General features: G+C 37.5%; 1 protein-coding gene across 1 annotated transcript; it reads right to left on the minus strand.

The window, feature by feature from the left end:
• Positions 1–4,395: 4,395 nt before the first annotated feature.
• On the minus strand, positions 4,396–12,160 carry LOC133654954 (cerebellar degeneration-related protein 2-like). The gene is made up of 5 exons (XM_062054830.1): positions 11,984–12,160; positions 9,620–9,768; positions 9,388–9,552; positions 6,735–6,942; positions 4,396–6,663 (listed from the first exon to the last, which is right to left on the minus strand). Exons 1-5 carry the CDS (start codon positions 12,020–12,022, stop codon positions 5,896–5,898), a joined length of 1,329 nt encoding a protein of 442 aa, XP_061910814.1. The 5' UTR covers positions 12,023–12,160; the 3' UTR covers positions 4,396–5,895.
• Positions 12,161–23,246: the final 11,086 nt, after the last annotated feature.

Raw genomic sequence — 23,246 nt, forward strand, 5'->3', positions numbered from 1 at the left:
CCGTGTTGGATTTGTTACACAAACAAATATATAAATTAAAAACAAATAATAATCAAAGTTCAAATTAATAAATAGATATTGATAAGTTGTAATTTACCTAATTAGATGACAATGCCTCAATTATCAATACATTTGTATGTACTTTGTAAATCCTTAAGTTTGAACAGTTTGATACAAGTGTAAAGTTGAATAATTGGGTAATATTTCATACTTGGAGGGCTCTAATAATGTTAAAAACTGATTTAAAAGGTCGTAAAACGTTTTTTGTGCTCTAACTATGAAACTATTCAGTTTAATAATAAACATTCTAGTAAAGTGCGACAAACGAGGGACAATTGTACTTTGTATCATATCGATAACAAAATGGACGACAATTGCGGTGTAAGGCTTTATTACCAATAGGTTTCACTGAGTGACAATTACATGAATATGGAGTTAATATGACAAGATGTATATAAAATGTAAGTCACAATAATGAATGAATAGAGACCATATTCAAACTTATAGTAAAAAGTAAAGCACTTAACATATGAAAACAGCATGTTAGTAACAAGTTATAACACTGGGGAAAAAATGCAAACACAGAAAAGGTCACTGCACTCAATGCAATGTAAATAATGAGGCATATCCCAAATACAAAATATAAAACAAAAACACAAGTTGGGAAATGTTCTCCCTACTAGTGTACTTAAAATGCACTTGATACATCACAGTAATGCACTCCTTCTACTGTATGTTGACAGTTTTATGTCTGATGTTATCAGCGAGAAAAACTTATATCATTCACTATTTTGCAGAGTAATTAAGGTTATATTGGGAATGTCAAATGTGCCTTTCAACATAGTCATAACATTCACTGTAGCAAAGCGTTATACAGTACATTTACGCAATCAAATAGTGGCATTACATTGTGGTAACAGGTTAGTTAGGTCATCTAGTAAGGCTGCAAGTGTAAGACGAAGATGATCAAATACATTGTTTGAATGAAAGCAAAAAATTGTCAACCCATGGATTAAAATGTTATTTGTGACAATATTCCACATTAAGGGGCTATAGGCGCTTTAAAGTATAGACAAGCAACATGACGACTCACATGATTTGTGTATTTGATGACTCCATGCCAAGGTATTGTCAAAAATAACAATCTGCAAAGATTGTAACGTTTCTCAAGGGCAGCATCTTTTAGGCATTTAGTGGGACCATCAACCACATTCTTTTCAAAAAGCACTACTTCCGCCAACCCGAGCAATGAACTTCACATTATCCATTCAAAGTGGTAATCTCGTTCTAATCCCGCTAGAAAGCGACTTGTGCAAAAGTGAGGTATCAAAGACAGAAAGCGTATTGATATATGAACAAAATAAATTGCTATGAGGATTATTAGCACCTTTACTGGTCAGACAGCATAAAAAAATGAGAAAAAATGTGAATATACTGCATTATTTCAAACAAAACCCTACATGTTTTTTAACTCGTCTTTCTTGTCAGTTAGTGTTTTATAATGATAGGATCTCACGGTTTAGATTTAAAGTACTTTGCTCCAGTTAAATAATAAGTCTAAAAGTACGGTAACACAGTAAAGACGGTAAATGATAAGTTCATACAGTACCATCTAAAAGTGAGTACACCCCTTGCAGTTTTTTCACTTATTTTTTATCTTCATGGCACAACAGCGAAGAAAGGATATAGTGGTACCTCAACTTAAGGGTGTTTTGAGATAAGAACTGTGTCTCTGCTAATTGTTATGCTTTAAATTGCAAGAGTTGTTGTAGCAAATGCCAAAGTGAACCCCATAAGAATTGAAACATCTGGTCTGACTCACTAGCGTTAGCTTATAGGTAGAGATCGACACAACTTGGTTTTTCCAACCGTGGGAAGGAAGAAAGTGACTGCTGAGAAGTGGATGATATTCATTGGATTAAAGAAATTAGTTGTCGAAACATTAAAAAAGTTTGTAGTCAACTTGGCAAAGCAATTTGAGCGTATGACTGCTAGTGTGCGCCTTAAAGAGGCAGAATGAGTCTAATGCCAGTCAAAAATGTAAAATAGTATGCAAACGGTGGACATTTATCCATGAAAATATGGAGAAGCTGCTGATGGTGTGTTTAATGGTGACGCAGCTCGAAGGAGATACCGTAGAAGTAAGCTCTCCAAGGCAAAATATGTACTGTATATTATTATTACATTACTTAATAAAACTACAGTAACTGTTTGTAGAATATTGTATTGTATTGTTTTTATGCAATATTTCCCATCTAAAAGTTAGTTGTTGTTTTTTAAAGGCATGTTACATGTTAAAATTGTGCTCTTTTGGGCGCGAGGGTGGGGGGTGGGGGGCAATTAGTTTGAGTTGAGATACAAGTGTTTTGAGTTAAGAGCTCCGTCACAGGACCAAAAAAAATCAAAAAAATTGATATACTACTGTACTTTGATGTAACGTAGTCCCTGTACAGTTTGTGTAATAGTGTACATTTACTGTGGCCTCAAAATACCCCAACACACAGCCATTAATGTCTTAACCACTGGCAACAAAAAGGAGTACTTCCCTGAGTGAAAATATCCAAATTGGGCCCCAACTAGTCATTGCAGCTATGTGAGTGGTGGGAGGTACTCTTTTGTGCGGTACTGTATGTTAACATCCACCATATTTTCATTGTATTTTATTTGTTAGATTGTGCAAAAGCAACGCGATAACTTATGTCGTGGAGTCACGACAATTCTGAATGGAAATGCATATACAGGATTTTCTGTAGAACTTTAATGCAAATGATGAGAGTTCTATCGTTGTTTCGTTTTTGTCAAGAGTAATTTTTATTTAATTTTTGCTATCAGTCTCAAAGCTACCGTTCCCCCTGCCTCAGAATATAAAATGGTAAGGTCATGTCTTTTTATTCCATCTACTGGCCTATTATGGTCAGCGTGCACACCGCTGATTGCAGAGTCGGCTGCTCGCTACAATGTGCCTAATTAGTCTTGCAGGCATGTTTGTTGTTGTCTACTGTTTTCTTTTGTTGGTAATATAATGTGTGATCTCGGTGAAAAATGCAGAAAACCTGATGATCTAGCACAAAGTTCTCAAACTGTGGTACGTGTATATAGTGGTACGTCAAATAATCACTTTATTTAGGTACAGTGTTTATTTTTCTATATTCAAACAAAGTGGCCCCCTTTACACTGCACACCAAATCTGATATTTTTGCCTTCAAGTGACACGGATCGGATTTCTTTTGCCAGTCTAAACGCTCCAAAGTGCTTCAAATGTGATCTTTTCTAATCAGATTAAGGCCACATTAGGAGGTAGTCCAAATCCAATTGAAATCTGATCTTTTCAAATGTGACTCATATATATATATATATATATATATATATATATATATATATATATATATATATATATATATATATATATATATATATATATATATATATATATATACACACACACACACTGTAAAAAAAAAAAATCCTATTTTTATGGTTAATTTACTCTAAATTTCTACTGTAATTTTTCTATTTTTTAAAAATAGTTTATAAAACTGTAGAATTGAAGACGTTATCTGTAAATAAACAATCCGCCTGTTATTTTAAGTAATATGCCAGTAATGACAAACTATGTATATTTCTATTTTTTTTACAGAAAAATACCAAATTAATTATACATAGCATTTTCTGTTTTCTTAAATTACTTTCAAATTCATGTAAAATTACAGTAATTATCTTTCATTAAATATGTAGCTTGTTATATAAAAGTCTATGTCCATACTAACAATCTAACACAGGGGTGTCAAACTCAAATACAGAGTGGGCCAAAATTAAAAACTGAACAAAGCTGCGGGCCAACGTTGAACAAATTAACCTTTAACGTACTCTACAAGCTATCATCACATCCGCTTATCATCCATTCTAACATCGTTCAGACCCAGTCACAAGTCATGTGCGGCTTCTGTACGCACACACGAGCGAATGCAACGCATACTTCATCAACAGCGATACAGGTTACACTGAAGGTGCCAGTATAAAAAAACTTTAACACTGTTAGAAATATGCGCCACACTGTGAATCCACACCAAACAAGAATGACAAACACACTTCGAGAGAACATCCGCAGCGTAACACAACATAAACACAACAGAACAAATACCCAGAATCCTTTGCAGCACTAACTCTTCCGGGACGCTACAAAATACACCCCCGCTCCCACCAAACCCCCCCCCCCCCACACACACACCTTGTAGCGTCCCGGAAGAGTTAGTGCTGCAAAGGGTTCTGGTTTGGTGTGGATTCACAGTGTGCCGTATATTTCTAACAGTGTTAAAGTTTTTTATTCGGCTACCCTCAGTGTAACCTGTATCGCTGTTGATGAAGTATGCGTTGCATTCTAACGTGTGTGTGTGTGTGTGCAGAAGCTGCACATGTTATGTGACTGGGCTGACTGGGCTGGCTGGCCGGCTGGCCGGCCCAGCTTTAGTGTTAATTTGATATTGCCTCAAGGGCCAAGTGAAATTACACGGCGGGCCACAGTTTGACACCCATGCTGTAGAATAAAGGTATTTTTCTGCAGAACTGTTTGCATCGTCACTTTATTAAAGGTGGTTGATGTTAACAATTCAGAAAAAATCTGTAAAATAATGGTATTTTTCTGTGGAACTGCCAGCATTGTCACTTCATTAAAGGTGTTTGATTGTAATAATTTGGAAAAACTCTGTACAATAAAGGTATTTTTCTGCAGAACTGTTTGCATCGTCATTTTCTTAAAGGTGGTTGATCTTAATAATTTAGTAAAAATCTGTAAAATTACGATATTTTTCCGCAAAATGTTTCATGAAAATTTCTGTAAATATAATGTTTTTGATCATTATTTGGTTTACAATGTGTTACTTTAATTTTATGGTTTTCGTTTGGCAGCCGTAGCTGCCAGTAGATGACCGTTTTTTTACAGAATTTTTTTTTACAGTGTACATATGTTTGTTTGTTTCACCCTAAAATCTGTCCTGTCCAGCCAATTTAGTAAAACTTTGGGTAGAATTGTATTAAATAAATCAGTTTAATAAATCAAAATTTATCAGAGCTGTTTATCTATTTTATAGAGGAATGTAGTCAATCTAGAACTGGCACCCAGTGTTATTGAAAAAGTATTGATTTACAATCGAGAATCGAATCGTTCCCCCAGGAATTGAGTCGTGCCCACAGATGCAAAGCCCAAATATGTACGGTGGCGACTTTTATTTTATTTTGTAGTACTCGTTGTGACTTCCTTGTTCATTTACGGAATCTTGTCAACTTCCTTGTTTTTTTACTTTATCGAGTGTGTATGCAAGTGACGTCGAGGCCACACACGAGCCACGTTGGGGCCTTTGCACGTTTACACTGGAGTCTGATGAAGATCACATTTTACTTGCAGTGTGAACAGTCAGCTGGAAAAAAAATCAGATTTACAAAAAATCTGATTTGGGCCACTTTGGCCTGCAGTGTAAACAGAGCCACTCTTACTGTTCATACTGTGTGTAATGTTACAGAGCCAAAAATATTAAATATACCTGTTAAATAAAACTTCTGCCTTGTTTTTAATGAATACTTAGGGCTACTACGCCACTGTATTTTAATGTTGGTGATTATTGTGGTACCGGTACTTGGTACTTTTTTCTGAGGTGGTACTTTGTGAAACAAAGTTGAAAACCTTTGATGTAGCATATTTCTGCACACTGAACACTAAATGCCATTTAAGACGAAACTATGCAGATTTGTTTTATTTTTGTACTGCTAATACATGCTACTCATATTTCCGTGTAAGACTCTACTTGGCATTTTCTGTACTGCACTTGAGTTGGCTGCTTGGCGACAAATGTTGCACTGCGCGGAACACTGACATTGTACCTAATGTCCTCTAGAGACGCATCACTGCTTACTAGATTTGCCTGATTTGCTGGATTTACTGGGTTTAGCGGCTTTGGTAGCTTTAATGTCCATCTTGGTCTTCTGGATACGGGAGAATATCTCCTTGAAGAGAGCCTTGTACTCTGGAGTGTTCTGTCCCAGGCGCTTATCCACCGCCTCCACTTGCTTGCCGATCATCTCAATGGCCTCCGGCGTGGATGGTGACTGGGTGGGGGTTGGGGGAGGGGCAGGGGTGTGACCCACGGCGCAGTCCTTCATGGAAGGGTCTCGGGAGACCGGTCGGGAAGTCTGGACGCCGGCGTGACAGAGGCTCTCCTCGTGGCGGCGGCATTTTCCCAGCAGCTCCTCGTATTTCTCCAATAAAGCGTGATACTGCTCATCCACCTCCCTGAGGATGGACATGCCTCTCTTTCTCACGCTGTTGGCGTGAAGAGCGTAGCTGCCTCTCCTGCGGCCAGATGCATCCCGGGCAACGATGGCGTTGAGTGCGGTGTCACTGCAGCTTTTCCTCACAGGGTTGGACTCGGGGAGAGCTTCCCCGCCCACGCCGCCTCCACCCTCCGACGCCTCCCTCACGCCTCCTCCTGTCTCCGCAACCTCTCCCTCCAGGAAAGTGTCGGTCTCCGGGGTGTTATTGAGCACGGTCTGGGTGAGGGTGACGCCGTCATCTTCGTTTCCGAGGAGGAAAGTTCTGCCGCGGCGTAGCTGCTGCAGCTCCTGCAGCTCCACCTCCAACTCTCTCACCCTGGCCTGACAGCTCTCAGCATCCTGGGGGGAAAAACAATCACACTGAAATGTTGCATTTATGAACGACATTAGCAATAGCGTTCATCAGTCACCTGCACACGTGTTTGCAGACGCGAGAAATCTGCAAGGAGCAGGTTGCACTCCTTCTCCACACCCTCTCGACGCCCCTTCTCGGACCGGATGGCTGCTCGTAGAGCTGACACCGCCTCCCTAAGGTGCTGGTTCTCCTCTTCAAATGGCTGACGCTTCGCCTCCACAGAGAAGCTTTCAGCCCTGCCCACCACAAACTCGTCCTCGTACCTTTTACAGACATGTTACAAATTAAACAACAGCAATCGGACAAAGTTGAAGCAGGATTAAAGTCCGTGCCTCAAAGACTGCAAGATGTTAAATAGCCAGAGGTGGTGCAACAAAGTATTGGTGGTGTGTAGTGGCTTGTTTTTCATGATTCCATACATTTTTTCTTAAGTGATTCCATAATATTTTGACTCTGATGGATCTAAAAATGAAACTCTAACTGACTACCACTATGTATATTCTTAATTCGTTTTAGTGTTTCTTAAAGCCAGAAAGTTGCCATTTAAAATGACTATAGTTCTGTGTCATGTCTATTATCTAGTGATATGCAATGCCAGCGATACACCTAATGTGCCTGGTAAAACTTAAAAAATTGTGTATTTTAAGTGCTGCTGCTTCACCACTATATTCATCATTTTTGCACCTAAACTTTTTTCCATGACTTTAGCTCATGACTTTTTTTTTAAATTTGATCTATGAGCCTAATGTTACTACCATCATAACATGGTGAAATGTCGCCCTCAATTACCAAATTGAGGGCCTTCTTCTCTTTGTTTGAGACTAAACCATGTATAAAGACAGTATTATTATTATAGAGGTTTATTTGAAATAGGGACAGATACAAAAACATAGACATCTGAAACAGTTATCCGATGCATGCATCACAGTGTTTGTAGCCAAAGCTAATTTACAACACTTGTCCCCAACAACAACAACAACACAGATCCAACATCATTAAAATAGAAAAATAAAAAATAGAATGAGTTGATAATAATGATAATAGTAATAACACAGACAAAGTGCAAACTAGATAAAAGCCACTAATAATAATAATAACACAGACAAAGTGCAGACTAGATGTATGGACCATAGGCGCCAATCCCGTGGGTGCTTCAGGGCCCGAGCACCCACGGACAATGCCGAGCACACACGTGGGATTGATGGCAACTTTCAATCTTTAAAATAATTTCTGAAAAATCAATCTTGTTGTAGTTAATTTTGTGGCGAGTTTGGTCCGTTTTACAAAATAAAAAAGCCACAAATCATATGGGATATTAACTTCGCTGAACGTCTATTTTTTTTTTTTTTAAACACACACACCGAGCACCCACTGGCAGAAATGTAGATCAGCGCCTATGGTATGGACAACTCGGTTTCAGAGTTGTTCCCAAACAAGGTGCCTTGTAGTCACGTGAGGGGCTTTTGACCAATCATATAAGAGATTGTCTGGCCATATTCTCTGTGGTTGGTCAAAAGCTCCTCACGTGACTACAGGGTGCCATGTTTGGGACCAACTTTGGAAACTGAGTTGTCCATACTCTCTCTATAGACGGCTCTGGTTTGAGATTGTCATTACTGCCACTAGTGGTGGGAAAGTGTATTACAAATGAGTATTGCTGCAGCCCATACGGACCACTGCTGAGAAACAGATTTTTTTAGGGGGCCCCATGGTTTAGAAACACTGATTTAGACAAGATCGCAATGATTTAGTTACTTTACACTTTTAATTACATGTAGTATCTCAAATAACTACAGTACATCACTACTGTCATCTGCTTTTCCTCTACAAAATGTATTAAACTGAATGAACATACTTCAAATCTCGTGATTCCATATTTTTGTCAAGGGATTGTACTGTCGTTAAAATATACACCAAAGCATATCCAGTACATATAGTCTAGACCGCAAGGAAGTGTTTTAAATGTAGGTTGAAATCATCATAGATCATATTTAAGAAGCAATTACATTCTGTATTATATTTGAAATGTGCAATTATACAACATTGTGTCTTGTCAAAGTACCTTCCTGCTGGAAAATGTTGAGTGAATTGACTCAAAACCTAACCCCGCCTACTGCAGTCAAGGCTGTAGCACTCTTTGCCCCCTGCAGGTAACGCCATAAAATCCCCTTCCATTTTAGTTACTTTAAAAAAAAAACCTCATTATTTACAATTTGATATTGGTTAATATGCGAGAGAGTGAATGCAGAACCGCGAATAAGTGGGATCTACTGTACATTTTTTTAAATGAGCTTACTATTTTTTTTAACAGGTACTAGAAATGAGGGCAAATAATTTGAACTTTGAACGAAGAATGTGGATTCTACATTTGGCTTACTTCTACGCCCTATTTGTGGATTTTGTTGGTCCATAGGTAGCTAGCAGATTACTTTGTGGTTCATGGTGCATATTAGAATATTATTCTTGTTTGTGGAAAATGGAAATACATTCCTGTATTGCCACAAAAATGTATTTCTGCTTTCCAGCCCATGCTTCAATCACCTACAAAGCTTTGTAAACAAATCTGTTTGTGTCAGTCCAACTATCCACAGTTTCACTATAGGCAAGACTCAGGACCTGAGCATTGTTTTTTGGATGATGACTGATTGCTTTCATAGACAAATGCTTGTGTTCCTTTCCTTTATTCCCTCCTCACCAGACAACCATACCTGGGTGCTGTGCAAAGTTCCCTCAGACAAGGAAAGGAGTGGATGGTCTTGCGTCGTTCCCTCTTCTCCCTCTTGACTCTGAGTTTTTCCATGGAGCGAAGCTGGTCCACCTGTCCTGAAAGTGACTCCACCTGATTCTGCAAAGTCTCAATGGTCCCTGTTAACCTGATGAAAAAAAGACTCTCGATAAAAGGAGAATGACAAAGAAATTGAACGAGAGTTGATGCTTTACCTTTCTATCTTTTGCTGGGAGTCCTTGCTGTTGATCACGAGTGTTTGGTTGGTGCGTTCGAGCTCTCTTGCAGTACCGTCCAGCTGCTCGTACACTTTGGCATGCTGCTCGTTCATGTCCCGAAGGACCTCTAACTGCTTTGACAGGTACTGTGTGATATACAACATAGACTACAATAAAAGGCAGGGAGGGGGCCACATTTCCAGAAAGCTAAGGACCAGCGTACCAGACTTTTCCCTTCGCTATAGGGCTCGAAAGGGCATTTGATTTCACAATTAATTGTGGGGGCTGGGTAGCCATTTTTGCTAGGCAAAGTTTTTGTTTACATGGCTGTACTCAACCAGTGGTATTGTGAGAGAAAGCCTCTGTTGCTTTCTCTGGATTCAAGAAAAATTAACAAAAAAATCCAACGACTGTACCGGAATTAGTTGGACCCTGTTCCAAAGGCTCGCCACCTTAAAAAATAAGTTTTATTGGTGGAATTGATCCATATGAGCAGGGGTCCCCAAACTTTTTGACTCCGGGGCCCCATTGGGGTAAAACAATTTGGCTGGGGACCGCGCTATATATATATATATATATATATATATATATATATATATATATATATATATATATATATATATATATATATATATATATATATATATATATATATATATATATATATATATATATATATGTGTGTGTATATATATATATATATATATATATATATATATACAGTATATATATATATATATATATATATTATATGTAAATGTGTGTGTGTGTGTGTGTGTGTGTGTATATATATGTATATATGTGTATATATGTACATGGGTCTATATATATATATATATATATATATATATATGTATATAGACATATACATGTATTCATACGTATACATATATATTCCTCGCGCACTAATTGACTTAAAGAGCGCACTTGCTGCATGTCACGTTATCGATGGTAAGATGCATTTTTAGACAATATGATTTGCCTGTTAGGCTAGCAGACGGTAAAAAATGGACTAGTAAGGACAAATTAAATTAAAAATAAATAAATAAATAAAAAATATATATATATTTTTTTATTTTTTATTTTTTAACTTGGGACTTCCCGCGGGCCGGATTTTGACGCTGGGGGGTCGTATCCGGCCCGCGGCCCGTACTTTGGGGACCCCTGCATATGAGGGTCCATATGAGCACATCTAATAAACGAGATTTGAGCAAGCTGCCGAACGTGTCCTGTATCTCAGTCAATTTTATACAGGGCAAACATTTCGGAATGCCAAGTTGGACAAACCAACTTTGGGTGCGTGAAAGACCTCGGAATTTTACATCAGAAAGAGAAAACTGTCGTCCCTTCAGAAATAAATCAACAGGACTTGTCACTTAGTGGTGTCACCTGGGGAAATTTGTTTCAAATAAAAATATATTTCAAGTCTGAAATACCCTGTGCATTAATGTTGGGAATATTTAAACGGGACAGTTATTGGAAATTTTTATTTGACCCCATGCAGATTTTTCAAGTTTAGGAGGTGAAACTTTGTGTTGCCAAGTGCTTCTGTGTTATATATAAATTGGGGCGTGGCTTGGCTCAGTTGGTAGAGCGGCTGTGCCAGCAACTTAGGGTTCCAAGTTCGATCCCCGGTTCCGCCATCCTCGTCACTGCCGTTGTGTCCTTGAGCAAGACACTTTGCCCACCTGCTCCCAGTGCCACCCACACTGGTTTAAATGTAGCTTAAAGATGTAGATAATGGGTTTCACTATGTAAAGCGCTTTTGTAACGACGTGGTGGCATGGTTACGCGCGGGTCGTTCTCCCAAAATGCAGCAGGAAGCTCCGGAGCCAAGTTGCATGTGAGACAATGATTTATTGTCTATGAAACATGCAAAATTACAAAAAGACTACCGTGCCGATCGCACGAAAAGCTAAGCTAAGGAAATAGCTCTCGTGAAAGCTTAGCATGAAAACAGGCAAACAAAAAGCAAAGCTTAGCTCTGGAATCGTAGGAATAAACATCATAACTGTTGTGTGGAAGCAAATAGACAGCCAGACAGTGTGTGGCGAAAGACAGGAATATGTAGCTCTCTGATTAGTGCCCAGGAGCAGGAGAGCGTCTCGAACACTAATCAGAGGCAGGTGAAACTAATCAGCACCCATGTAAACCAAAACACAAACCCAGGGATGCTGAAAACAGAAGTGAGGTAGTCAAACTAACCGAACAAAACATGATCCGGGCAACGGATCATAAGAGCTTTAAGTTTTTAGAGAAAAAAGCACTATATAAATATAATTCATATAAAAAATATTTTTGGAAAAAAATCTAATAAAACAGCCTCATGATAAGGCACCATGCTATGACTACCTCTCCTACCTCAATTTCTTGCACTTGTTCTTCATTAGTGATGTACATCTGCTGCAGGGAGTCCTCCAGCTCCTTGTTCCTTTCCAGCAAAGTCTTTCCAAGCTCTGCAGCCAGGTGGAGGTCTACGCAGGAGAAGGATTAAGGAGTCATGAATGCATCATGTACACACAGAGCAGAGAAGGAGCACTAATGAGCACAAGCAAGGAATGAATGGGGATAGAAAGAAGGGCAAGGTGAGAACGATCATTGAACGATTGGTCAGCATTAGGGATGGGAAGATTAATTGGCTTGCATCTAACCGAGAACATGCGCATGGGACATATGAATGCATCGGTTGAGCAACTTTAAATTGCTGCAGTTTAATCTGATTCACCTTGTCCATCTAGCCGACTATTTCCTACCGCTTGTCCCTCTCGGTATAGCAGGGGTGGCCGGAGCCTATCCCAGCTGCATTCAGGCGAAAGGCGGGGTACACAGAATGTTTAGCAGGCTAAATGACACACTTTTTTTTTAATAAATAGAAGGTTAAAACATTGTCAAGCAGAGATATAAATACCATTAACTTGTACAAAATGTAATGTACAGAATATCAAAATCATTTATTCAGGTAGAAATATCACAGATTACATTACCAAACAGCTTTGACAATCAAACCAGGATTTTAACGATCCACATTTTATGTTACTAATGTGCGAAAATGGTATATAAACATGGAAGTGAGGCCCTTCCTCTGAATGCAAGCGCTCCTAATGTAGGAATCCAAATTCTTCAATCCTACAAAATCTGGCAAGACATTAACGCACAGCAGGTACATTTGATTTTGTCATTAAAAGCGTATTTTTGTCCATTTTGTGTTGGGCTATTTAAAAAAGCATTATGTCTAAAAAAATATATCACTAAAGCAAACTGATTGCCCAGTCATGGTATTAAAAACTTGAAAATTATCTATCTAGAATACAGTTATCAGTGATGAAAAATTATATCTATCCGTGGAATAATTTTAACTAACTAACTAACTAAGAAAAAAATCCCGATTAAAAATGTTAATCGTTTGACAGCCTTACACACAAAACTTATGAAGCCTAATCTACTTAAGTTTTATAAGAGAAACAGGCATCTTCATAAAGCTAACACTATTTTCCAAACGTGCCAGGCAGCTGTCAAATACACCATTTTTTTTAAACTTTTGTACTAAAATAAATTAATTTGAAAGAAATGTTTGAAAAACGTATTCCTGTCGTGCATAATAATAACTCCAACCAGGGATCAAACCAGCAGGTGACGCTGCGTGCCACAGGGGACAGAGAGTTTCGGGAAATTTGCCAATTTTAAAATAAATGTTATATTCTTATCAGTGACAGAGCAGGAAGGGCCTAGGAATATTTTGCAGTAAAATTTCATATCAAGGGCCCTGTCATTCATTAATATACATTGGACATATGCTTCTTCACGCAAAACGGGGCTCTAGGAATCGCAGGGCCATACGGACAGCGCAAAATATATAGTGAGTGGTGGCCGTGGCCCTAAGCATAAAATTATATTACACAATATAATATAATATAAAATGATAGTATATAATATAATTTAATATAATACCACATGATATACTATACTATAGTATACTATACCATACTATAATAAAATATAATACAATATATTATAATGTAATGTAACTTTTGGAAATTTCATATCCATAAAATGTGATAATTACTGCCATAGCTAATATTATGATGTTCTTCCTTAGACAGACAAGTTAAAACAACAGCTCCCCTGCTGGTTTTAGCCAAGTAGTTCATTCAATTTTGCCTCACTTTCCCAAGTAATTGATCAATCATTGATTCAACAGAATGCTCATTCCTATTGGAGACTGAAAATACTATTTCTTAAAGGGCAACTGCCCTTTTTTTTAAATTTTGCCTATCGTTTACAATCCTAATGAGAGACAAGAAGACAAAATATTTTTTGCACTCCGTCAGTCTACCCCAGGGCAGCTGTGGCTACGAAAGTAGCTTACCACCACCAGGTGTGAATGAATGATGGGTTTTTAACATGTAAAGCGACTTTGGGTACTTAGAAAAGCGCTATATAAATCCCAGGTATTATTATTATTATTATTAATTCGTAAAAATCGACTCGTTCTTAGTGGCTGGCAATGCAGCTAGTGGGAGCAATCCACTCTGCCTATAAATCACTTTAAAAATGCATCGAAAAATAGCAAACAATACTTAATTTACGTTCCGTTACCTGTATAATAACCAAACTGTAGCGACATTGTTATTTTAAGAGAAAACACTGAGAAACTATTTTTCTAGCGTAGCAAGACATCGTCTTGGGGCAACATGCTAAAGCATTAGCCGTGAGCTGGCTATGGCAAGTGATAAGCTCGCTTTTGCATCAGCAGCTGGATAGCTGTTGAGTTTGTAATGCACAACACAATGAGATATGGACCCCAATCTGTACTGACTGAAAAACCTGGACAATCATATTACAGTATGTGTAAAGTATTAGCCTACATTTCATGTTTTGTTTGCACACAACTAGCTCAACAGTGAATGTAGTTAGTTATAACAACATGCATGAAGTGCTGCATGTCATAATAAATATATAGTGACTCACTGGATGGACATGGTCCAGCTGGCTGGGGAAGTTTTTTCAAGTTGATTTTGGGTAAGTACGCCATATACGTCCACATAGCTTGGATTCAAGCTCCACATTTACAGCGTCAAAGTCACGCCAACCTCAATCTATCGGCTTCAGTCTGCTCCAACGTTTCACCCTCTTTTTGTGCTCGCTTCTAGAATCAGCATTTCATCATCTGTATATTCAGGTTCAAAAATATAAGGTTGTGCATCCTCATTTGTCCAAAAATAGTCATCTTTGTTGTCTGTTACGAAGTCTGTCATGATTAGATCACACTCACGTTTGTTTCCGGAAGTAGAAACACACATTTGTTGCCGGAAGTCGGAAGTGCGCTGCTATGTCTTAATGAAATTAAACAATGGATGTCCGCTAACTTTTTGCAACTCAACGCTAAGAAAACGGAAATGCTGATTATCGGTCCTGCTAGACACCAACATCTATTTAATAATACCACCTTAACATTTGACAACCAAACAATTAAACAAGGCGACTCGGTAAAGAATCTGGGTATTATCTTCGACCCAACTCTCTCGTTTGAGTCACACATTAAGAGTGTTACTAAAACGGCCTTCTTTCATCTCCGTAATATCGCTAAAATTCGTTCCATCTTGTCCACTAGCGACGCTGAGATCATTATTCATCCGTTCGTTACGTCTCGTCTCGATTACTGTAACGTTTTATTTTCGGGTCTCCCTATGTCTAGCATTAATAGATTACAGTTGGTACAAAATGCGGCTGCAAGGCTTTTGACAAAAACAAGAAAGTTTGATCATATTACGCCTATACTGGCTCACCTGCACTGGCTTCCTGTGCACTTAAGATGTGACTTTAAGGTTTTACTACTTACGTATAAAATACTACACGGTTTAGCTCCAGCCTATCTCGCCGATTGTATTGTACCATATGTCCCGACAAGAAATCTGCGTTCAAAGAACTCCGGCTTATTAGTGATTCCCAGAGCCAAAAAAAAGTCTGCGGGCTATAGAGCGTTTTCTATTCGGGCTCCAGTACTCTGGAATGCCCTCCCGGTAACAGTTAGAGATGCTACCTCAGTAGAAGCATTTAAGTCCCATCTTAAAACTCATTTGTATAATCTAGCCTTTAAATAGACCCCCCTTTTTTAGACCAGTTGATCTGCCGTTTCTTTTCTTCTCTCCTCTTCTCCCCTGTCCCTTGCGAGGGGGAGTTGCGTAGGTCCAGTGGCCATGGATGAAGTGCTGGCTGTCCAGAGTCGGGACCCCGGGTGGACCACTAGCCTGTGCATCGGTTGGGGACATCTCTGCGCTGCTGACCCGTCTCCGCTCGGGATGGTTTCCTGTTGGCCCCGCTGTGGACTGGACTCCCGCTGATGTGTTGGATCCACTGTGGAATGGACTTTCACAATGTTATGTCAGACCCACTCGACATCCGTTGCTTTCGGTCTCCCCTAGAGGGGGGGGGGGGGGGTTACCCACATATGCGGTCCTCTCCAAGGTTTCTCATAGTCATTCACCGACGTCCCACTGGGGTGAGTTTTTCCTTGCCCGTATGTGGGCTCTGTACCGAGGATGTCGTTGTGGCTTGTACAGCCCTTTGAGACACTTGTGATTTAGGGCTATATAAATAAACATTGATTGATTGATTGATTGATATGGAAACGGAAATAAATACGCAGAGAACAGAAGTTCCGGTAATGATTGAAATAACCAAAATACTGTAAATATTGTACATATTACATATTGTTATGAACATGTCTGTTACTACATTATATACAGACTGTACATAAAATGTTGATGGAGGGTTTTGAAGTTGTTTTAGAGAGTTTTGAAGGCTACAACGGTGACTCCTATTAGTCACGTTTTGCATGGTTTTTTTAATCATCTTTAGAACCTTAAAAAAAAAAAAAGACGTGTTTTTGTCTGCCGGAATGGTTGTGGACAATAGGCAAAATCCTAAAAAAAAAAGTGCAGTTCCCCTTTAAGGGGGTATATCTATGAATTCCTATGATATACTATGATGTATTAAACATCATTATAGAGATCAGTTCATTTATTTCGCTGGCCTTTTAGTGAAGTTATAGAATTTGTCAGCATTCACACACATCACAATATTTATTACAATAGCAATTTTAGGCAACTTTTACAAAGCTTTAGCAGTTTTAAAGCCAGGCTGAACCAACAACAGCTCTATTATGAAGCCAAAGTCAATCAAGGGAGCACCATAAAAACCAAGCAACAAAAACATCATTAACATCCGCATTCAGATATCAAGTCTTCATTAGATACCAGAGAGGAAAAGCAGCTGAAAGCATAAGCGGCAAGAGAAAAGGCAAACTAATCAATACAAATAATTGTGTTAGAAAACATTGCAATCAATACTGTCTGTTTGTTCCAGACAGGCCTGGAGCTTAACACAAGGGAGACAAAAGACAGACATAATCCTATTACGCATGAAGCGTTCTATTCCTGCATGTTCTTATTGTTTTGAATAAATTGTCTTTTTTAGAATATAGCTTCTGGTCATATAGGTCTTGTATCTACTAAGATCCAAATACCACCCGCAAAACAGTATGTGCAAACTATAATATTGAGTGTAGTATTAGTGGGTGATCTACTAAGACTGCGTGTAGAATTGATAACTGGTGCAGACTGCCTTATCTCAAAATAGTTTTTTGTGGCTTTCACCTAAGGGCCCACTCGATTATTTACTGCACATGTATCTTGTGTGGCAGATGTTCATTTGGAATTACTGCTGCAATACTTAATAGGGCTGCACAGGTATGAAAACATGTGAATCACGATTTTCTGTCTTGATTTTTTCACACACACTCACAACATGTGTTTATGTTTTAAAGCACAGTATTATTGTTATTATTAAACTATCATACCGTATTTTTCGGAGTATAAGTCGCACCGGAGTATAAGTCGCACCTGCCGAAAATGCATAATAAAGAAGGAAAAAAACATATATAAGTCGCACTGGAGTATAAGTCGCATTTTTTGAGGAAATTTATTTGATAAAACCCAACACCAAGAATAGACATTTGAAAGGCAATTTTAAATAAATAAAGAATAGTGAACAACAGGCTGAATAAGTGTACGTTATATGACGCATAAATAACCAACTGAGAACGTGCCTGGTATGTTAATGTAACATATTATGGTAAGAGTCATTCAAATAACTATAACATATAGAACATGCTGTACGTTTACCAAACAATCTGTCACTCCTGATCGCTAAATCCCATGAAATCTTATACGTCTAGTCTCTTACGTGAATGAGCTAAATAATATTATTTGATATTTTACGGCAGGGGTCACCAACCTTTTTGAAACCAAGAGCTACTTCTTGGGTACTGATTAATGCGAAGGGCTACCAGTTTGATACACACTTCAATAAATTGCCAGAAATAGCCAATTTGCTCAATTTACCTTTAACTCTATGTTATTATTAATAATTAATGATATTTACACTTAATTGAACGGTTTAAAAGAGGAAAAAACACGAAAAAAATGACAATTACATTTTGAAACATAGTTTATCTTCAATTTCGACTCTTTAAAATTCAACCGAAAAAAAGAAGAGAAAAACGAGCTAATTCGAATCTTTTTGAAAAAATTAAAAAAAGAATTTATGGAACATCATTAGTAATTTTTCCTGATTAAGATTACTTTTAGAATTTTGGTGACATATTTTGAATAGGTTAAAATCCAATCTGCACTTTGTTAGAATATATAACAAATTGGACCAAGCTATATTTCTAACAAAGACAAATCATTATTTCTTCTAGATTTTCCAAAACAAAAATTTTAAAAGAAATTCAAAAGACTTTGAAAAAAGATTTAAATTTGATTCTACAGATTTTCTAGATTTGCCAGAATATTTTTTTTTGAATTTTAATCATAATAAGTTTAAAGAAATATTTCACAAATATTCTTTGTCGAAAAAACAGAAGCTAAAATGAAGAATTAAATTAAAATGTATTTATTATTCTTTACAATAAAAAATAAAAAAATTACTTGAACATTGATTTAAGTTGTCAGTAAGGAAGAGGAAGGAATTTAAAAGGTAAAAAGGTATATGTGTTTAAAAACCTAAAATCATTTTTAAGGTTGTATTTTTTCTCTAAAATTGTCTTTCTAAAAGTTATAAGAATCAAAGTAAAACAATTAATGAATTTATTTAAACAAGTGAAGACCAAGTCTTTAAAATATTTTCTTGGATTTTCAAATTCTATTTGAGTTTTGTCTCTCTTAGAATTAAAAATGTCGGGCAAAGCGAGACCAGCTTGCTAGTAAATAAATAAAATTTAAAAAATAGAGGCACCTCACTGGGAAGTGCTGCTATTTGAGCTATTTTTAGAACAGGCCAGCGGGCTACTCATCTGGTCCTTACGGGCTACCTGGTGCCCGCGGGCACCGCGTTGGTGACCCCTGTTTTACGGTAATGTGTTAATAATTTCACACATAAGTCGCTCCTGAGTATAAGTCGCACCCCCGGCCAAACTATGAAAAAAACTGCGACTTATAGTCTGAAAAATACGGTACTTTCCAGACTATAAGCCGCACCTACTAAATTTAAAAATAAAAAAATAGGTTTTCATATATTAGCCGCACCGGACTATAGGCCGCAGATATAAAAGGGTACGTTCAGATATTTACATAGAAAGATTTTGTAAACGTTTATTGACATACCTAAATTGTTTCCAAACGGTGTCTGTGACACGGCAGTAAAACGGCAGATCAAACAAAACAGAAAAGATTGATGTCTTAATTCATCCTTTATGAGATAAATAAGATGTTCCCCTTTTTTTAATAAGGTTCAAGATGTCTATCAGGATTCTTCTTACTTGTACTTTGTAAACACTTAGATTATGAACAGATTCTTTAAGTGGGTCATTTTAGTACTTTGTTTGATTTCTTTGCTTAATCTATTCCATAATTTAGCCGTTAGCGAAGAAAAATCCATAGATTAGCAGCACCTTTGTATAAAGCGCAGGTTCTCAAAGTAGGGTTGTACGGTATACCTGTACTAGTACAAAAAGGCGCGATACAGTCTCTGAAAAATAAAGGGTTTGGGGTTTTTTTACCAGCATGACGGCGCACCGTCGTCACATCGTTAGTGTGGAGATAGAAGAGGTAGAATTAACATATTTCAGCATAAAAAACTAACAATAGTGTTAAAGCTATAAAAACTGAAGCGCCGTTCTGTAAGCGGTGCTCTAAAACATAGTTAGCTAGTGGCTAAAGTCCATGCGCAGTCGGCAGTGTTTTAGCTACTTCTAAATCACTAATCCTTGCCTCCATGGTGACAAATAAACTATGATTCTGACAAGTATCATACATACATTTATGTACATCATACATACAACACCTAACCGCTAACAGCAAGCTAGCGCTCCTGAATGTAAACAAATGCCATGTGTGGATCTACACAGACATCGATGGTAACGATACCAAGTATAGTCATATAAAGTCGATACTACAATGATTATATCAATATTGTTAATATTACAAAATGTTTTGGCATTTATTTCATTGTTCATAAACCCAGGAAATATGTCCGTTGACACAGGAGGACTTTAAATATGACCAATGTATGACCCTGTAGCTACAGTAGTTGGTATTGGATTGATAACAACATTTGTAGTATCACCTAAAACTAATGTAAAGTATCAAACAACAGAAGAAAAAGTGCTTTTTACATTTCAACAGAGGTATACATAAGAATATTAAAACAGAAAGTAACTAGATTCGTTCATCCATGTTTCACCCTTTTGTCCCACATAATTTTGACAAAATAATAGAATGATAAATGACATATGTTACTGCATACGTCAGACGCCAAATTAGGAGACTTTGCTTGCTTACTTACTACTAAAAGAGAAGTTGTCTAGTATGTTCTATATGTTATTTAATGTCCAAATTGTAATTTTACTGCAATAAAAAACACATTTTTAATGTATCATAATATTATCTGTTAAAATAAAGCCAATAATGACAGTTTATTGCGGTCTCCTTTATTTTAAAGTATCGAAAAGTATCGAAATACAATTTTGGTACTGGTACCAAAATATTGGTATCGGGACAACCCTAATTCAAAGCTTGGAAAAAAGTAGCGGCTTATAATACGGAAATACGGTACTCCTTGTCTGGAAGGCCTTTCTGCCATTCTTCCTGGGGAGACACTTGAAAGTAGACTATTTTCAAAATAGAAATGAATAGAAAGACTCAAACTAATCCATCAAGTCAGATAAAAGGCACGCTCACTCACTAGACAATACAATTCATGCACATCAAATAATCAATGCGAACGCATCTGCCACGTGACGATGAAGGATAGCCAGCGAGAATGGGCAGAGTGAGGATGAAGTTGGCAGCCATGCTTACCACCCTGCAGCATGAGATCTTGAGTAAAATTGTGAGCTAAGTCAAACAAAAACGACTTAAAGTGTGAATCGATTTGACAATTTAATGTACATTTTTTGTGCAAGCCTACTAAATAACATTGTATCGCTGTCAAAGCATAATGTTAAGTTAATTTGTTCAACATACAATCTCACTAGTATGTACATGGAGCACGAAAAGAGTATTGAGATGACATTTAAGTCAAGTCTGAGCTGGTGCAACCAAGCATTTGCTTCTTGGACGTCAGCCAGTACAGGCTGGAAAACAACACAATAGGCCCAAACAAAGACGCTAATGACATGTTTGACTCGCCCTTGTTTTTCTGCTTTTAGGGCTGCTATGTCATATCTAACGCCACGAGAAATTCCACAGAATCACACCTTCCCGAGTTTTGTAAACATTTGTATATTCAAGCATTTTCATATAGAAGAGTTGCACTTAGTTCTGTGTTGCCACATTAGAGTCAAAATATTAGTCATAGCTCTCACTATAATTATTTTTTTCCAATTAAAAAAATATAACTCGAACACTACCGACTAGTTTATGTTAACACTTATGGTTTAACAGAATATATATATATTTTAAAATGTCTATATTTTTCGCAATTACTAATGATATTGAATAAAGAACACAAAGCCAATGCCTTGTTTGCGTGCTGAAAGCCGGAAGAGGGCAGGATATAATGCCCTGATTTTCTTTCCAATCCAATACCAAGTAAAATTCAGGCTGGTATCGGTGATACAGAGCCAATACTTTGTGGAAATATACCTAATGTGTCTGGTCAAATTTAAAAAGTCGTGTATTTCAAGTGTTGCAGCTTTTGGGGAATCATCTTTAAACATTATAAAGTCACTGGGCGATACAAATGATGCCGTTATTCTGCACTGAATGTGTTATATTCAACTCTGTATGTAGTGTCTCCAAAATAGCCTACTATGAAATGGTGCATACACTTGCTGTTTTATAATATTGGGTCACTAATTTAAATTGACGGTCATTTTCTTCAAACAAATGACAGGCTGGATGAATAGTGTGCTGCTGCCCTTGTGGATTACGTACTTACCTACTGTAGGCACAAGAAAAAGTAGTCCCCACCATCAATCTTGTTTCATTTAGACAATATCTACATGATTTAGTTACTTTACTGTGTTTCTGTTAATGATATACATGATCTCAAATAACTATGATCTCAAAAGTACCAATATTTTGATTTGAGAATTGATATTAGAGCATAAAGATCTAGTATTGGCGATATCGATGTTTCAGTGTTGATTCTCACTTCACTAATCTGTTGTTTTGGAGACATGATGCGTGTTTTTGTACGTCTAATCCAGTGATTCTCAAACTGTTGTTCTTTGGCGTACCACTAGACGGTTAGTGGTACGCCAAAGAATCACTTAACTAAGTGATTAGTGTTTTATTCTCCTATGTTTAAACACAGTGTTACCGTTCAAACTGTGTGTAATGTTACAAGGGCCAAAATATTAGATATACTTGTTAATTAAAACCTTACCTTGTTTTCAATGAATACTTAGGCCTACTACGCTACTGTATTTTAATGTTGGTCATTATGGTGGTACTTGGAGAGCCAAGTGTTTTCTGAGATGGTACTTGGTGAAAAAAGTATGGTAACCAGTTGTCTAATCACTTGTACAAGGCAAAAGAATGATGACTCTGTGTAACCTCAAGTTCAAACTGTCTTCAATAGCTAAAAAAAATGGTACAAAGGTCAAATTCCTGAAAAGGAAAAAGTAGCCTCAGTTATATTTTTAAATGATAATAATTTGAATTAGCTACAGATACTTCTGACAGGAATTCTCCTCATCGATGGATGGAACCAATCAAGCGTCTCCCTCCTCATCAATTATTTTTTCTTGGAATGAACACTTGTTGACCACGGACTCGTTGACCCACTGGACTTAATGGATGTTTTACTATAAAGAGAGGGAAGAATTATTCATCGGGGCTTACTTTTGGCAGTAGCTCGCTCTTGTGGAAGACATCCGCTTGTGGTGTTTACGTACGCAATCGTCAATGCTTTTGCAGGAGTGAGACCGACGCTGTACCATTTACCTGTGACCTGTTTAATAAATGCTTGTGAAATCTTCAAGACACTGACTGTTCGACAAAAGAGGGCAGGCAGAGTCCAACAAACCACTATGTACAGTAATAAAACTAACTAAAGCTGAAAAACTAAATATCAAATTGTTCACTCTTAGACACATGAAAGGGAACAGTTGGAGTGT

Source organism: Entelurus aequoreus, linkage group LG08 (assembly GCF_033978785.1).
Source record: "Entelurus aequoreus isolate RoL-2023_Sb linkage group LG08, RoL_Eaeq_v1.1, whole genome shotgun sequence".
NCBI classification, from domain to species: domain Eukaryota; kingdom Metazoa; phylum Chordata; class Actinopteri; order Syngnathiformes; family Syngnathidae; genus Entelurus; species Entelurus aequoreus.